The following is a 17,510-nucleotide window of genomic DNA, read 5'->3' as shown; positions in this document are numbered from 1 at the left end:
CCTGCACACATCTACGTAGACTACATTCCATGACCAAATTAAAAGCTGATAATATTACAACTCAGGCTTGAACAAAAACTTTATTCTGGCATGGAATAATGAAACAGAGCACACAAACCTAGTGGAACTTGGTGATAAAGTGCATAATTATTTCATTTGCAATTTATTAAACTTACATTATTAACGCTTTGGTTCACTAATGAAAGGTTATGACTTTTTTTTAAATGGACTTTTTTTTTTTAAATCTAAGTGGGAGCAAAAAACTAATAAATTCTCAAGTTATAACTAAGAAAAAAAAAAGGGAATTCTAAGAGCTGGTTACTTGAAATCAACACCCACCAAATAGAGTGGAAATCTAGAAATACACCATGGTAAAGTAGCAGTAGAGAAGCCACCTCTGCATCACAACTGCTTTATCAGTGCCCATGAAAAGTATACAGAAATAGCCTTTATTAGCTTAAAAACTTCAGAGCGCTGCTTTCCAGAAGGCTGTGCATACATCACATTCAGGTTCACAAAACTGAGTTTACATTGCACAGACAGAGCAGTCTATGCATGTGTGTCAGGTGCGTAAACACCTAAAAACTGAATTTGAGACCAGATGGCTAACTTCTAACTAAATAGCCTATTCCAGGTAGGACACAAACAGTAAGACCACGGGAAATATAGGTCTGGGTTCATCAACGATACCAAGAGAACTACTGAACCGGCAACTAATTTCTTGTTACAGGATTTCACTATTCCTTAGCAAGCGGTTAGGCAATGCCAACATACAAAGTTACTGAGGGTCAAGTATCTTACAGATCACATAATCAATTTCTACGCAGTAAATCTTGTGCTTTAAGACAGTGTTGAAAGCATTCCTAAGGGTTGTTAACACCCAGTGAAACACCAGGCTGAAGCTGCCTCTCGTCCCCACTCAGCGCTCTCCCCGCTGGATCCCTGACAATCTGGCAGAGATCAGTTTGCCGGTTCAGCCATGTGCTTGCTCTTAACAGGTAACTGAGATGGAGAGAAGACAGGACATACAGTGCGGACAAGAGTTCAGATTGAGCAAGTTGGCTGACAGGAAATCCTTCTCAATTTCTTAGCAAAAAATAGTGAGTTTAGTCAGTGTTTCTAGCCTCACATAGGTCTGGAGATTAAGAAGTCTCTGAAGTCCTCTGATGGCATGTTGCTGTCACCATGACAATCTAAGGACAGATGCAGGACAAGAATTGAATGGAGATATCTTTTTCAACCACAGATGGAAAAGGAGAAGCTTTTAGACATGAAAACTTGAAGTCTGAAAACATGTCTGTAGGACCAAAAGCTTGTCCCATCCCATTCCTGCCCCCCAGCTAGACAAACCACTCTGTAAGTGATGCATCCTCCATCTATTCTTATCTACCGATATTGTCCTGCATTTCCAGAAGCTTTCACAAATCCTGTTTCAGTAAAGCACTGAACTGCTCTCTGGATTTTCGGGATTGGATTCAGGAGGTCACTTATCATCCAGTTCAGAAGTCTCATGTTTGTAAGAGCTGGAGAGAGTCACTGTGCCTAGACCGTGGAAGGACAACAGTGGGCATCAAGCTTCGACAGCCGCAAGCAAAGAGTGACTTGATGACATTATGAGCACTATTCCGCTTAAAAATAAATAAATCAAGTCTAAATGAAAGCCTTCAAATGTGATTTTTCCAGGACTCAGCTGAGGCTGGAAGAGTGTGCAGGTAGGAAGGCAGCAAGAGAGGAAGTGAGGAATTCTGCCCTCATTTCTGAAAACAATGAGCTGAATGTAAAAACCTTGCACTCAGAATAGCTACCAACTGCTTGATCGGAAGGGCTGATCTTCTCTATGTTGGGTGGTTAGCTTAAAATACACTTCTGTGATCAGCTCACAGAAGAAAATTTTGCGTTATGAACTGATGGATCTTGAAGTCTTCACATTGAAAAAACAGTAACTATAACACAAAAGAAAGTAATTAGTTGTCTTGGCCCAGTCATTCTCACAAACGCTCTGAACACTGGCAGAAGCTCCTTACATTTTTGAGAATTCTGAGTTCCTATGGCTAAAAGTTATGTGCCGATTTAAAAATATTTTGCTTTTCTCACAGTGATTTACTGTTTTCTAATGCTCATTATGGCAATTTTAATTTCAACATTTGTACCTAAGTTGCTTTCTCAACACGATTTCAGCAATAACGCTCAAGTCCCCTTGTCCAGTGTGACCTAAAGCTGGTACATCAAGTATTTTTCACTTGGTGGCTTGCAACTCTCGCAACTTACAAAAAGACTAAATACTCTGTGTTTTAAAAATAAAGTGTCAGTATAGTTCAAAGCCAACAGGAAATGGCTTATTTCAGCATGCCTGTGTATACTTAGATAGTAAATAGAAAATTGGAAGTAGACAAGAAATTAAATAGCATTTTATACTTCTGTTCTGTATTCCTATCTCCCTAGTCACTAAAGACAGCAGAATCCAGATGACAATCAGAACTTCAGAGAAAGTTGAAGTAGATTTACCTGTCTCTCTAAAACTTCAGTTTCAGATTTCTGCATCTTTTCATATTACTATTTCAAAAAAAATATATATCTTCATAAACTCCATCACTTAAATTTAAAAAATATGTAATTAAAAACAAAATCTCCATTTGTCCTGAATCAGGATGTTCATTTTTGGACACACACACACACACACAAGAGGATCCTAGCTTTAACCTCTGGCAGAAATAATTTTAATATTTCATGTTATCCAGTAATTACTTATCAAAAATTAAAGAGCTGTTGATATGGACATATATATATAATATTTTCTATTGAAATGCCATGCTTTGAAGTTAAGATTTGCAGTTCATATTTAAGTCAATTCCTGTCATTTAAATTTAAGAATTCCCCTTTAGATGTAGGTTGCCTGTTACTATGTGCAATCCGATAGGATATCGTAGCTTGATTCCTTAAGTGTCCCCTCTCAATACATTTGTTTTTATATCAAATTAATCTTCAAGGAAGCCAGTTTTGAAGACCAATGAAAGGAAACCTGGCCCTCTACAGAAATTTCAAAAAATCTGAAAAAAAAGTTGTACTAACCAGTTGTAACTTCATTTGTCACCCACAGGTCATAAAATACAATTTAAAAAGTTGGAAGCAGCCATTCAATCCATTCAAAACCTACTCCATTTAGATAAATAAATTAAAATATAGAAATAAAAGCACAAAGATATAGTAAAAAGGCAAAAATTGACTTGCATTTAAAATCATAAATGCAAAATCATAAAATGAGGAAAAAATCTAGGTCATTAGGAACAGCTAAATTGGAGCAAAAGATAGGAAGCTGACAGGGCACTGAACATCTCTTGTCTATTAATCATCACATTTGGCAGTAACTCATACCCAGTACTAATTAAGAGGAAGAAGAACGTGTTCTTTTGCTATCGATTGCACTGGATTTCACCAGTAGTAACCGAAGAAAAGTTATGAAACAAGCAACAGGTGGACTGGATGTAATGATCAGAAAGCAGCATACTTCTCAGATCATTCAGAGCAAGATTTCATAACATTTTATAGCTGCTGTAGATCAAGAGTTACTGGATGATGTTGTGAGCCCTACTGTTTGGAAAAACAAAACAAAACTAAAACACTAAAGAAGTCAGGTTTTACAGACAATGCTACACACATTAAGCATGCATGCTACAATGCAACTAAGATTTTAAGAGTCCTATTGTTTCTTCCCTACCAAAAAAAAAAAAAAAAAAAAAAAATCTATCTGGACTATATTGAGGAGTCTGTTAACTTATAAGTACTTTTAATTGCCTTTACCTCCATAGCAACTGTTTATACAGAATATTAAATTACTTAACCATCAAATCTCCTTCTCATGTTACTTTAAATACATTTCCTTGACTCTTTCTTCATACATTTTTCTTCACTTCCCTGCTGATGCTTTCCTGATTTCTTCCCTGCTTCTTCCCCAGAACTAGCAATATGCACACTTTCCTCTTCCTACCAGCAGAAGTCAAAACCTTCTCAAACTACATCATGGCTGTCTCACTTCTCCCTTCTTTTTAGATTTCTCTTAACGGTTTGCAGATGATAGAGTTTTAATGCCTCTGCTTCTATTAATGAAACAGCAAACCCTACATAAGACTACTTGAATATGTGACATGCACTTCCAGGATTTTATTTTATTTTTATAATACACCTGCTCCTTTCCCAAAGAAAACCTTGGGGGAGGGGGGGGGGGGAGGCAGAGCATAGTAGCGTGACAGGCTGCCCTTTCTCAATCCTGCCAGCCTTTCTCGTATCATTCTAAACTTCAGTATTTGCTGAATGTCTTAAAGCCTCGTTCCTGGTGACCCCCACTAACTCCCAACCTTCACTACTGCAGAGAGTGAAACACAGGACTAAAAGAACAGCTTTTATATACAAAATTAAACAGACTTGGGATCTTTTTCTTACTTGATAGTGAAGACGTACACTGTCACAAAAAATGCAGAAGACTGAACCCTTGGAGCTCATATCCATTCTGCTGAGTCCACAAAAGCCCTGCAGTCTCTTTACTCTAGGTTTCACACCCCTCAAGGAAGGGGAGACACACATAAATCGACCTTTACTTTATTGTTACTACTTCAAATTACATGTTAAAATCTTTCATCAGATCCTGATGATTGCTTCTGCTTCTCAATAGTGACAAGACTGGACACATTTCCTTTGCAGACTTGGCATTAATTTAAGTTTTGCTAAAGTAGGTTAAGCTAATGCCCGAACAATGAAAACAGTCAACCAAGTTGTATTTGAACATGACTCAGCATGCCCGATTTTTTCAATCTAGACCAAAAAAATATCAACTTCAGTTCAGATTATGTAATAAATGAACAGGATTCTTTGTGAAATTTAAGATTACTTTAAACGTCAGCTCTCCAGGAGACAGCTACCACACATTCATTTTTAAAAATAAGGATTTTTCAATTCAGTACAATTTAAGTTTTCTTTGATAAACGTTAGCAGTAACCCATCATTCGGTTTATAGCACTGCAGTCGGTATCACAAGCAGTACCGTCAAACAAGTCTGTTATGATTCCCTATTGAAATACAAAGGGGAAGGAGCCCAACAGGTATAATTGTCAAAAAAAGACCATCTTATTTCTGTTTAACTTAAGAGTTAACAGAAATTATGTATTAGGGGAAAAATAATCCCTTATGCTACTAAGGACCTTTCTTTGAAGTTTAATAGCACTTTTCTCTTTTTCCTAACGATGTTTTTCTCCAATGGGACAACAAGTATTAACACCTGAAGTGTTGATACACCCTTTTCTTTAATTACACATATGCAGATTCTGCTACTTCATCACTCCATTTCAAAACCCATTTGCTTTGAAAAACGAGTTGCTCATTCCAGAATATTACATCTTTCCAAAGACTGGTATTGCGTCTTCACACTATTTTTATTAAAACAGTCTCTTACATTTTTACATAAAAAATAAGGTCTTGTTTCCCTTTTTGTTCTTTGTAACAGATAATTAGAAAAATATGTAAAATCTGTAAATATCATATAAATTATAAAGTGAAATGGAGAAAAGGCATCATTACCTCATCTCTGTCCCACAGAAGCCTGTCATGTTTGCTTAAACTGACATTTGTAGGCTTTCAACTTCTTAATTTGTAACACAGATGAAAAATTACATTCAGTTTTAAGTATCAAGTGGCAACGTTACTACCCTTTTACTGGTCAGAGGGAAAATAATGGATTAACTGCTAGGAAAAGACAATTCAATCATTACTTTCCAAGAGCAAAGATATCCTCTCCTACTACAGGCATCTGTTTAATACCACAATGCCACAGTTCTCTGCTTAACAAGTTTCTGCTACTACAAAAATAATGAACAGAAGTGACAAATTCTGGGTTTTATCCACCTTTGGTGAGTTTTCTGTTGTTTTTAAAGCAAATGTGACGAACACTCTTGTACTCACTCTGACATTCTATGAACTGATGAATAAAAGTGCAGTCCCCTCCACTCTTTGAAAGAAAGTGCTCTAGTAAAGAAAGAAATACTGAAGTTTACATCTTCTTATCATTTTCAGGTTGATGCAACAAAAATTTGAAAGGTATATTAGCAATATTTGTCATTGTGTATTTACAGTGAACTTTTGAGGTCTGGGTTAGATGCAAGTAGACAATACGTATTTGAAATAATGTCTGATTGGGTGATACTAGAAAGCAGATTACTCTGTCTGATCAGCTTCAAAAGGGTATCTTTAAATGGTAAAGCCTGAGAGCAGTTCTTAAACATGAGAAGTCCCTTACCTCAGTAGAAGCTATTTAAAAAAAAACACACTTTATTTAACAAATTTAGTAGGAACAAGTCAGAAAATTCCAAACGTTCTGCATTTGGCATTTTCGGTATTACTCTTTCAGGTTAGGTGGTGACAAATGAATTCCACTGAATTCCCATTTACAACTTCAGATTTTTAGCCAAAAGATTAATGCATGAGTGATAATGACAATAAATTTAGAATACATAAGATGGTACATTATTAAAACACGCAACTCCATAGTTCTGTCATCAATTCCTATTTATATATTCCTGTTAATTCAGAATGAGACATGAATATCGGCAAATACCAAAACCAAGTGCTGAAGAAATAGGGAGCGTGTATTTAATCTACAGTCTTCAGCATTTTATTCTTTGCTTTAAAAGGGTATTTAATGTTTTTTTTTTTCCATCTTCATGTTTATTTTTCATATGGCATACCCTCTTGCAATGCAAAAATATTTATTTTACAAGTGTAAATATCTTCCTTTACTCTGAAACAGTTTCCTTTGCACTGAAACGGTTGATTTTTGAAAGGAGGACATTCTGCAGTAAAGATTTAAGAACTGGGCTCCTTCCAGGTTGATCTAAGTCTCTTATGAGACCTTGTTCAGCTCCCAGTTCCATCAGGACCTTGCATCTCTTACAACAGTGCTAGAACTTCCATTCTGAAGAACCTTAAAATCCTTTGACCTCAAGAGTCTAACAATCTGAACAGAAAAGGTTGTTTTTTTCTACACAAACCAGCAAAATTTGTTTCATTTCAACAAACTTGCCCCATCATTAGCTTCTGATATCAGCAGTCTAGCTGTTAAGAGGAAGGACATAATATTAACCTTTACTAATTTGAAAGTAACTTTAAAAACTTTAAAAAGTAAGCTTCATTTTTCTAACCCACAAGGACAAGGGTTTTAAAAGACAGCATCATGGATGTACATATGGCTCAAAAAAAACCCTTAAATCTGAAAGCCAGGTGTGGTGGAACTCACTGAGAAAAATACAAATTATTTCAATAACTCAGTTCTACACAACGTTTGTCAGTGGCTTGATGTAAGTTATTCTCTTCTGCATCAGAATTTCCACGTGTGCAATGAGAGGAAATGAATGCCTAACTATCAGCACTTTAAAACACTTAGTTATAAGATGACTCTACAGACACTATTAGAAAAACTCTTTGTTCTTCTACTTCTGTGGCTTAAAAAGTCATGTAAAATCCTTGTTCTTGCAACAGTTTAAGTATTACGTCTAGGAATATACCTTAAGGACTTGACCTGAAGTTTTGAGAGACAAAAAGACAAAAGGAACATTAAAAAAAAAACATAAGAAGTTTGTACAACTTTACCTTTTTCCTCTTTAAATAAATAAATAATTGGGGGGGGGGGGTGTCTTAGGCAGCACACCAAAAAATATTTAAGAGAAAAATCTTGTCTTAGTGTTTTAGTTGTGGAGAGCATTTAGTGATGGAAGAGCGTAACACTGTAATGATAAACAGATATAGGGAATCTTTTTTCTCCCTTACAGGCTACACTATGTAGTACAAAACTAATTATAGAATTTCTAATTTCTACCTTCATCTATGAGTCTTTCCCTTATGCAAAATATCCACAACCTCTTTCACTGCAGGAACAGCTGAATCTACATTACAACCCTTAAATTCTCAGTTCTTCTAAAATAATGTGAGCCTACTCAGCAAAACACAGTAACGGTTCCCTGCTGATTTCAAGAGGGCAAAATCCAAAATCTGGCAGAAAAAAATTACTGCCCATCTGTCATTATATGAGAGCTGGATAAAGGACAGGAGAACAGAGAAAGGTACAGTCTGTCACAAAGAGAACATAAGACAGCAAGCTCTAAGAAGTCTGAGAAATGTCAATGGACTAGGTATCGCTGAAATGTGCGGAAGAAGTGGTACAACAGAAAATATGGAAAGCTAAGCTAAAACAGAACAAAATAACGTTAGACGCATGAGAGAAAGAGGTGACAGATTTCATGAACATGTACAAAGACAACTTGAATGGGAAGTTCTACAGTGTCTATAGTCAAAACATGAAAATAAAAAAACTGGCAGACAGCTTTCTAAAACTCCCAGGTTTAAGCATAAGTGCCTGTCCTACTGTTACACATTTTAAGGATGAATATGTATTTCCATGCATTCATCCAGATGACATTTTGACTGTTACGTGATCCAAAATAAATCAAAGAGGGATTGCTTCTTAAACTTTGAGGAAAAAAAGAGTGAATAGCAAAGGTACATAGGTATTTAATTTCTATAATTGCATAATAATTAATTTGATTTTGACATTTTATTTCAGACAACTTATCAATTTTGACTAATAAAGAGATGTCAGTATTTAAAAAGATAATGTGGTATTCCTGTGCACAATTTTAAAGCAAGTGTTCATTAAAAAAAAAAAATCAGGCGCTTTTTCTATGTTTACTATGATGTTGCAAGTTATTTCTCTGTAAAACAAAATATATTTGAACTCATAGCTTGAAAGCTTTTAGTATATGTTTCAATTCAGTTCTAGGCATTTTTTTTCCACGGTATTACAGGATTCTCTAAAAACCTCCAACAACCTAGCTTACTAAGTCTTACAGCTTTTAAGTTTAGAACAAAGAATGGTGATCTTTATACAGTATTTCAGTTTTGCACTGTAGAGAAGTTAACTATTTTATAGGGTGGAAAATTAAAAAAAAAAAAAGGCAAGTTTATTTCTTAACCGTTCTATCCATCAAGCATGAGGAGTACTACCAATTGAAACTTATGTAAAAGATGGATTGATGCTAAGGCAAAGGGATAACTAGCACCTAGACAAAGGTGTTTTTTACACAGTTCCTGTCAGCGTGTGTAATGTTTCTCTCCTCCTGCTCCAAATGAGTAGACATGAGGTTATGCCATGATTAACTGCTTTTATTTTGCTATTATTCTCCCTAATTAAAAAGCTCTTCATTTATAGTACAAAGAAATTAGATAAAAAGCTAAAAATTAGAGCATAGACAGCTTTCAAATTTTGTTTCCAAACACTTAAACAGTGTTAATAACAGCTGTATCCACAAGTTCTCATCCAACTATTGCCACCAGGATTCCTCAGAGCTTTCACTATCCAGCAAAACACAGCAAATACTCAAGGAAGCTACATCAAGGAATAATTTTAAACAAACACATGACAACAAATTTATCTTAGTTAATGGAACAATTTAGTGAATTTAGAATCATAACTGGAATACTCTTTTTATATATGAAATCAGGCATACATTTAGTCAGACCATTTTATTCTAAAATCCTCAAGTGTCTGTCAAGTGTCTGTCTCTCAAATGTCTGTTAAGATGTATTAGTTAAAAAACCTAGCTCAGACTAATGTGTCTTAAAAAAAGTTAATCTGTATTAACTCCTGTTTTATAAATAGACACTCAAGTTTTAAAGATTGCTTCTGCTATTGGTATGTCATATACTTGCATTTCTCATACATTATAGACAGCAAAAAAAACTTGCTGACTTTACTTAGCCTACCCAATTTAATAGAAAAATTGTGTATGCTTGTATTGCAAGGGAAAACAAAGAGGAAAATGGTTAATGAAGGTTTTCCACTTTGTGTCACAGGTCTGACACCAATTCACTAGATTCTCATTGATTACAGTGAGACTCCATCAAAAAATAAAAGTTTGGCTCCTTAGAATTTACAGAACTTGTTAAAAAAAAAAACAAAAACAAAAACAACCACCCTGGACTGAGAGCCTAAGCAAAAAAAATGCTGGTCAGAAGAGTGGACAAATGCTGTTTCATTTTTTAAAGAGAATATTATTCAAAGTAAGACTTCAGAGAACAAAAAGAATTTGTTCAAACATCAACCATAAGACAAAAGGTAGCCTTGAGATACACTACCTTTTTCTGTGCTCCCATTAATTTTAGGTATGAAGTCATCAACTTGTATGCCTAGGATTAAGAAAGGGTATTATTTCTAGAACCAAGCAAAATGTTTTGGTTTTGTTTGTTTATAAATACAGTACTGTGAAATGCAAATGGCTTTTCACGTTATTTCTTCTGAGTATCTAATCTAATCAAACAAAACAGAAGAAATGTAATGCATTTTTCAGCAGTACAGATCATGTTTCCAATTGTTCAAATGTGTAAGACGTTGCTATCATTCAAAGAATTACTGTCCATATATATATATATATATATATATATATATATATATATATATACACATAAACAATTTAAACAAAATAAAACAAAAACAACAACAAAATCTTTGGGGGTGTTAAGGGACAGGAAGGCAAAAAGCACTCAAATTGAGCAACGAACCCTAGGTCTGAACGCTCACAACAGCAGTGCCCTCTGCTGGCACTCTGTAGTGGTCACATATATTTCAATGTTAACAATTTGGGCAGAGAAGAATCCAATACTGGCAAACTTGTAAATACGTTATTCTATTGCCAGACGTGATTATCATCATTAAAGGAATTGAACAGATATAGTCTGGAAACCAGCTTTAAACAAGAAACTGATCACACCTACCTAAGCTGTTGTGTTCTTTAAGAGTTTTCTCTTGAAGGTGTTCTAACCGTACTGTAAACAGAATTCCAAGAAAAAGATATTTCACAGATTAAAAGAAAAAAAAAACAACAACAGTTTTTCCCCACTAGTGACTAACCTTGTAATGCAGTTAGCCGCTCATTGGTGAAGTCATTATCAGCCTGCAAAGCTTCTATTTTTGCTTGAAGCTCTTGCTCTCTCTCTTCCATCTCATCTATTTTATGCTGCAGTTCTTTTTTCTCAGCCAATCCTTTCTGTTGGATTTCTTCTTGTTTTCCTTCTGCTACCTGCTCAAAAGAAAAGAAAAATTCCCAAAGAAATGAAAATTAACATCTAAAGGAGAAGATTTCCTTGATGTTTGTATGACTAAATCCTTAAAGTAACTTTATTTGGTAGTCAGATGAAGAAAACATGAACAATGAAAAAATTTTCTATAGTTATTTTTCTACATGCTTCACTTTAGGCACAATAACAGAGAGAAATAATCTCAAAGCATTTAAACTAAATTTTTGTCTGAAGCACCAGAGTTCTGCAGAACAGCACCAGGGCCCAAGAACGAAGAAATCCCTGAAGTCTCCCATCTCAAATTATCAATCAAAACCCAGAAGGCCTTCTGAACTGAACATACATTGCACAGATCAACTTGACTGAAAGCCACAGCTTCTCACTTGCCAGACCTCATTGTAAGTTTCACAGATTTCCCTCCCTGGAAGGTTGGTAATAAGTTTCAGTTTTGATCCTTTTGTCTACACTCATCATCATCAATGATTAATTCATAATTGAGAAACCAGGGGCCTTAACACCAACAACTTCATATTTTAATTTGGAAAGAAAAAATTTCCATCCGAAATGCTAAGCCAAGATTCAAAGAACCTAAGTTAAAATTCCTGTATTTATCCAGGACTTTCTCAGGGCTAAAAAAAGAACGCTACCTTCTTCTTCAACATCTGCCAATCTAGACAGGAGTCTCTTTGGGAACAGGCTTTATCACACTGTCATTAGTTTTTTCTCCAGCATAAAGGACCTTTAAATATTAATACACTTAGAAGTCTGGTCCAATAAACATGACATCTTGCTCCTCTCCACCTAGATGCTGAGGCACAATTTAATTGTCATGGGATATCTGTGCTTGAAACTGCGCAATAAGGCAACACAAAATGCAAATTTATTTCTAGACATAGATTTCATTCCCATTAACTAAGTTTAAGTTTTTTTTAAGGTTGAGAGGTCTTGTTTATATAAAAGCAACTGAATATGAAATTTCATGTATTATATAATTTTATATTAAAAACATATGGCAGCTTCAAAACTATGTTAACTCTTAAAGTGAATGAAAAGGGAACCTTTTTTTAGCAATTTAACTGATGACACTTTCAGGCATATTAAATGTAAACATTAATGTGCATCTTTCTTTCATTTATTTATTAATAGTTTCTTAATCTTTACTTGATTGCTGCATTAGGAATTAAACTTTGTTTCGTGCATTACATTTCCATTGTAAGTCAGATAAGATTGTCATTACCTTTAGCTTGTCAGAAAGATCTTTAATTTCATTTACAGCTCCATTGTACTTATTAGCTAATTCTCTTAATTCTTCCTGAGTCCGCTCATTCATTTCTTTAAGATGAGTACATTCATCTTCTGTATTACTTAAACTCCGCTGTAAGACAGAATTACAATAAATACAAGATTTGTTACTAATAAAATACCAAACATTCCAGTTGATGATTTTTTTCCAAGAACAATATATGCAACTAATCATACTTGCTTTCAAACTGTTTTTTTTCCAATTATTAAGGAGAAACACAACAAATCAAGTCCTTGCAAAAACGTTACCTGTATAAAACTTGGTAATATTCTACTGGTAATGTTCTATAACAGAACAGATTATGTTAAAAGGCATTAGCTTCACTCGTGCAGAAAAAAAAGGCTATAAATTTAATTGGGACTGATAAGAATAAAGAGCTGAAATGCGTGATTGGAAAGTAGGAAAAAGCTAGAAGTAAACATGAAACTCTGACCATTAACGAACCTGTCAAGAACTATTACAATATACAGAGGTGTATTTAACTGAAGTCTCTTAAGATTATTTATTACTGCACTAAATTTGTTGCATTTCCTAAAAAGCACAAAGTGGATACACGCTTCATGAATATAATAAGCAAGTCTAGGATATTTCTTGACCTAAGGGATCATAGCAAATAAAGATAACGGAAAGAGAAAATAGAGTTGGAAAGGATAGTAGTGAGATCTATTATAGGGGCAGAATGTTATTTAAACAAAGTGTCCAACACATCATCAGCTTAACAGCTCATACTTAAGTGTAATTTGTATGAGAGTTCAGCTTCTATTTCCCCAAATTTTACAGTTTAAACAAGGTCTAACAGCAGTTTTTCTAAAGCACGTGTCATTTTAACCTTTGCTTCTTTCCCAGTCATACTAACTTCTGTAAGACAGTTTCATCCGTTTTAAATTGTGAGGAAAGAGTTTAAAGACTAATTTCTCATCAATTTCTTTAACAATGGTTAACAACTAGATTAGCACATAATAAACAATGTTATTTAATATACTGCAAGTGCTACAATACAATAGGTAGTGGCCTGCCACAGGCAACAAACATGGATTTAAGCAGCAGCAGTTATAACTATTTCAGTATTTCCAGAAGACTAGTTATGAAACTAGTATACCTCCACTTCAGACAGTTTTCTGACTACTTCAATTTTCTCCTGTAGGACCCGCCTCAGGGACTCTTTGGCTGTTGTTTCATAGTTGTGTTTGTCTTCTTGTAATGCTATAAGCTCTTTTCGTATACTGTCTTCTGTTTGATTCTGTACATCCAATTCAAATACAAAGATAAAATATAAATTAATATTTCGCTGATTAAATACATTAGATTGTGATAAGACCTGTTCTATTCCAAAATATTTAGCAATTGCTGGTAAATGAGAAAAATGTTACAGGCAAATCAGTGATCAAGGATTCTTGACATAACTGGGTGTAAACCATCTGTATGTATGATGGCACACATTCTATGATGAGCTTGGATTATAGGAAAAATATATCTTTTTTGGACACAAGACAATATCAAACCTAGGAGACCTACAGTATGATAAACCAGAACCATCTGAGGTCCCAGTTTGAAAGATCTCAAACAGGCCCTGCAAAAAAGTTGTTATAATCTAGGTAGATGTGAGGAAGAAAAATATAATAATTTAGGCATAATAGGTGGCTTTGCATGTTATATGCAAGGCATGGCATACTTGTTACTTTATCTCTGAATATGAGACAGCACATGCCTGATGCCTTTTTCCAAATTCCTACTTGAAAAGAAACATCCACAGTAAACAGAGCTGACAGAATGGTTGCTTCTCACTGATGACAAATTCCTTTTTGCATTTCACTATACACATGTTTATATGCATATACAAAAAAAACAGTTTGTGCTGAAAAGATGCTGAGAGATAGCCATTTATTTAGACTTAAAATGTTTCCATGAACTACAGAACAGACCTATAAATTTCATGATATTCAGATTATCAAAACTGCACAGTCTCATTTCAGAAAGTTCACATTCCAACTGCTTTCCTAAGTGTCTCATTTCAAAATACTTCAGAAGAGCTATCTTTCAGTATTCCTAGCATGGAGTTCTACTAAATGAATTACTTACCTTTGAACATGCTTGTAGCTGATTTCCCATAACCTCTAATCTTGATAGCAGCCTGTCTTCATCTATTAAAGCCTAGAAGAGAAGTTTTACCTTTGCATTAATATTAGATATGGCAAAACAAATAAGCCATTTCAATAGAACATTGTGCTTTAAGTAGTTCCAGTAGACAACTGCTTTATTTTCATTTTATTGGACTATTTACCATTAATAGTTATTTCAAACCTGTACATAATTGCTAAACTTAGTAAACATTGTCTTTTTCACAGTTTAAGAGAACCACTGCATGCTTTTTATTCTTTGCCGGGGGGGGGGGGCCCCCCGTTATTTGTAAAGCAATAGATACAATTTATATATCACTATTTTTTCAATCTACAAAGGGAAAGGACGGCTGCCAGTACCTGCCAACTAGTATCTGAAGCCTCTTGCGTGACAGCAAGTAGTCGCTGAAGGGTTGCCAGCTTCTGTTCCAACATTTGTTCCCGATGTAAGGCTTCCTACGATGAGAACAGAGAGCCAACTGGTCAGTTCAGCTAGAACAACTCAAAAACAGAAGGAACAGAAGAAATACCTAATACCATTCGACTGGAAAAAAAAAAGGGAATGTGAGTAACAAACACTGCCACATCCCATTTTATCCATATGCACTTTCATTTGGATATTTCAAATAGAAAATGTTATCCTATAACCTCAGGTTCCTAAAAAGCTTAAATTATCATGCACATGTTGCACATGCCAAGTACACATAGTAACAAGTTATTCTTTCCAAGACTTGAAACAATATACCCACTTGGACTTTTGGCAGTAATTTAAGCAACAGAATTGGTGTAATGACCTGAAGGCAGCTTTGGTAGCTCCCATGCAATTAGCTGCTAGTCCTTAAGTCAGGTCACAAAAGATAAATGCCAAGCAAGAACTAATTTTTGTTTGTATTTGTTTTGAAACTGTAAGGAAAAAAAGAGCATCTTTGTTAACGATTCCAGTATACAAGAGTGAACAGACTGGAGAGCAAATCTGTATTTGCCCTCTCAAGAAAGAGCATCTGCCTGAGCTGCTTCCTGCTGTGTCAACAAATACATATAAAGTTAATACCTGTCTCAAAAACCTCTCACTGTTTTGGGTAATTGCCATTAGCAAACAAAATACAGAGAAATAAATCAGTAGAATAACACACAAAGCTACGTAGAATTTACTAGTAAGAACATTTCATTTATCTTCTAGAAAGCTGTTTTTATTCTAATTTCTGACGAGTTTATTTACATATGTTAACACACACTTTTAGTGTTGCCATTCTGCAATCTAACCCTTTTGTGATGTATCTTTGGGAGAAAACACATTTATAAAAACTGACACAGGGCAGGCACAGAAAGATTGGTGGTGCAAATAAGGAAGAACTGCTGGCATTGTCCCCTCCCTTATACTTTGCAATTAATCCAGAGACAGTCACGCTAAGAAGTTATATTTCCAGAAACTAGTCCTTGATAAGCCAAGTGACACTTTGTTTTGCCATTCTTTCGTATTACACAGTACATCCACAGCAATACATGATGCCAAAAATACTGGGAGCAAAAGAAAATTGGAGGCAGAGAGGCAGGAGAGGAGAAAGGCCAGGAAAACTCATAGTTCATACTGTTCATGAACAGAAGTTTACACAGAACTATACTGTGTTAAATTACATTTTTTACACTATTTCACTATAGAAAAAGGTAGTTAAATCCTTATCATGTTCCTGCTTACAACCTACCAGCCAAACAAAGATATACAGACCATTAGGATTTAGGTTTTTTTGAACAGAGATTAAATATTTAGCCAAACCAATACTGTGATGAAAAACATTACCTGTAGATACTGTGAAAGCTGAAACAATTCCTGAGAATACATACTGGGAGTGTTAGCAGCAACCTGAGGAATAAGAGAATTTATGAATAAAAATATTTGGGGATTTTTCACTAGACACAAATAATGCAAAGTTCATAATTTAGATCTAGTCATGAAGATAAACTTCAGACTATCTAACTAATAGCGTTTTCATTTATTTATTGTTCTACTGTTATTTTTCTTTGCATTAACACAGAACTTCGCAACTCTGGACCAAGGCTCCAAACACCTTTACAAGTTTTTGAATCACCAGAGCCTCAAAGAGCTTAATCTCATCTGAAACAAAAGCCATAACCTGACGAAAGAAATACGGCGCACAAAGGTGAAGCCATTCAACCAAGGATAAATACAAATCAGGGGAATTCCAGAAATGAAATTTCTCATGTTCAGATTCGATGTGTCTCATCCTCCCCGTTCAGACTTCATTCATCATACATTTTATATCATACATTTCAGTTGACCTAACTTCATCATCTTCATCATTCCCCACAGAAGTGTGTGTTTCAGATTTGGCGAATACCTGTATTATCTTTAAGCAGAATTGTTCTTGCGGCATATTAGCACCATCACCTTACTTGATTTTTATAGGCATCCAATTAAAGGAAGTTTCACTGTTTAGTGCCACTGCCTCAGCCAGGCTTAGGAAAGCCTGCTTTTTGCCAAGCCTTACTTTAACTCTATACTTTCTGCAGCCCCAGAAACTATTCTGGATTTAGGGCTAAGGAGGTGATGTGGTTCATCGTTGCTGTTGTTCTACTTGCAGGCTCTCTACACTGACATCATCTTTGAACTGTTTTTCACACAGTTAAACCTACCGTCCCTCTTCAGAATTTCTGCCCTCACACCCTGGATTCACAGTACACACACTGTTTTGAAACCTTAAATGCAAAGTCTATGAACTCTTCAGGCTGCTGACTTCACAAATAAGTTTCCTTACTTGCTCAAAATTTTGTTCTGCGTTTTGAAAACTTTGATTTTAACACGTTTAAGTTAATCTGTTTTTTTATAGGCTAGACAGACAATCAGTGATGGTCATTTGGCCCAGGCAAGTAATAACTATTAACAGCTTTTCAACAACAAGTTACTGAATTACCTTGTCAACAGGACTTGGTAATGGAGCATGGATAACACTAAAAAAGAA

At 35.1% G+C, this 17,510-nt stretch overlaps 1 protein-coding gene across 25 annotated transcripts in view; it reads right to left on the bottom strand.

Moving 5' to 3' along the window:
* Positions 1-17,510, bottom strand: part of SLMAP (sarcolemma associated protein) — a 104,640-nt gene that overhangs the window by 40,336 nt on the left and 46,794 nt on the right. For 7 of the 25 annotated variants that reach the window (XM_035338096.1, XM_035338095.1, XM_035338094.1 and 4 more), the window contains 10 exons: positions 17,463-17,499; positions 16,331-16,393; positions 14,893-14,988; positions 14,495-14,566; positions 13,515-13,655; positions 12,350-12,487; positions 10,946-11,114; positions 10,810-10,860; positions 10,174-10,224; positions 5,950-6,012 (listed from right to left, as the gene is read on the bottom strand). In XM_035338096.1, coding sequence (XP_035193987.1) covers positions 5,950-6,012; positions 10,174-10,224; positions 10,810-10,860; positions 10,946-11,114; positions 12,350-12,487; positions 13,515-13,655; positions 14,495-14,566; positions 14,893-14,988; positions 16,331-16,393; positions 17,463-17,499 — 881 coding nt within the window. The remainder of the gene's footprint in view (positions 1-5,949; positions 6,013-10,173; positions 10,225-10,809; positions 10,861-10,945; positions 11,115-12,349; positions 12,488-13,514; positions 13,656-14,494; positions 14,567-14,892; positions 14,989-16,330; positions 16,394-17,462; positions 17,500-17,510) is intronic. The other 18 variants (XM_035338101.1, XM_035338100.1, XM_035338115.1 and 15 more) reach the window with 5 other exon arrangements.

The sequence above is a fragment of the Oxyura jamaicensis genome, chromosome 12, assembly GCF_011077185.1.
Source record: "Oxyura jamaicensis isolate SHBP4307 breed ruddy duck chromosome 12, BPBGC_Ojam_1.0, whole genome shotgun sequence".
NCBI lineage: Eukaryota > Metazoa > Chordata > Aves > Anseriformes > Anatidae > Oxyura > Oxyura jamaicensis.
The sequence above is the reverse complement of the archived record's forward strand: the minus strand, read 5'-3'. Positions and strand labels throughout refer to the sequence as shown.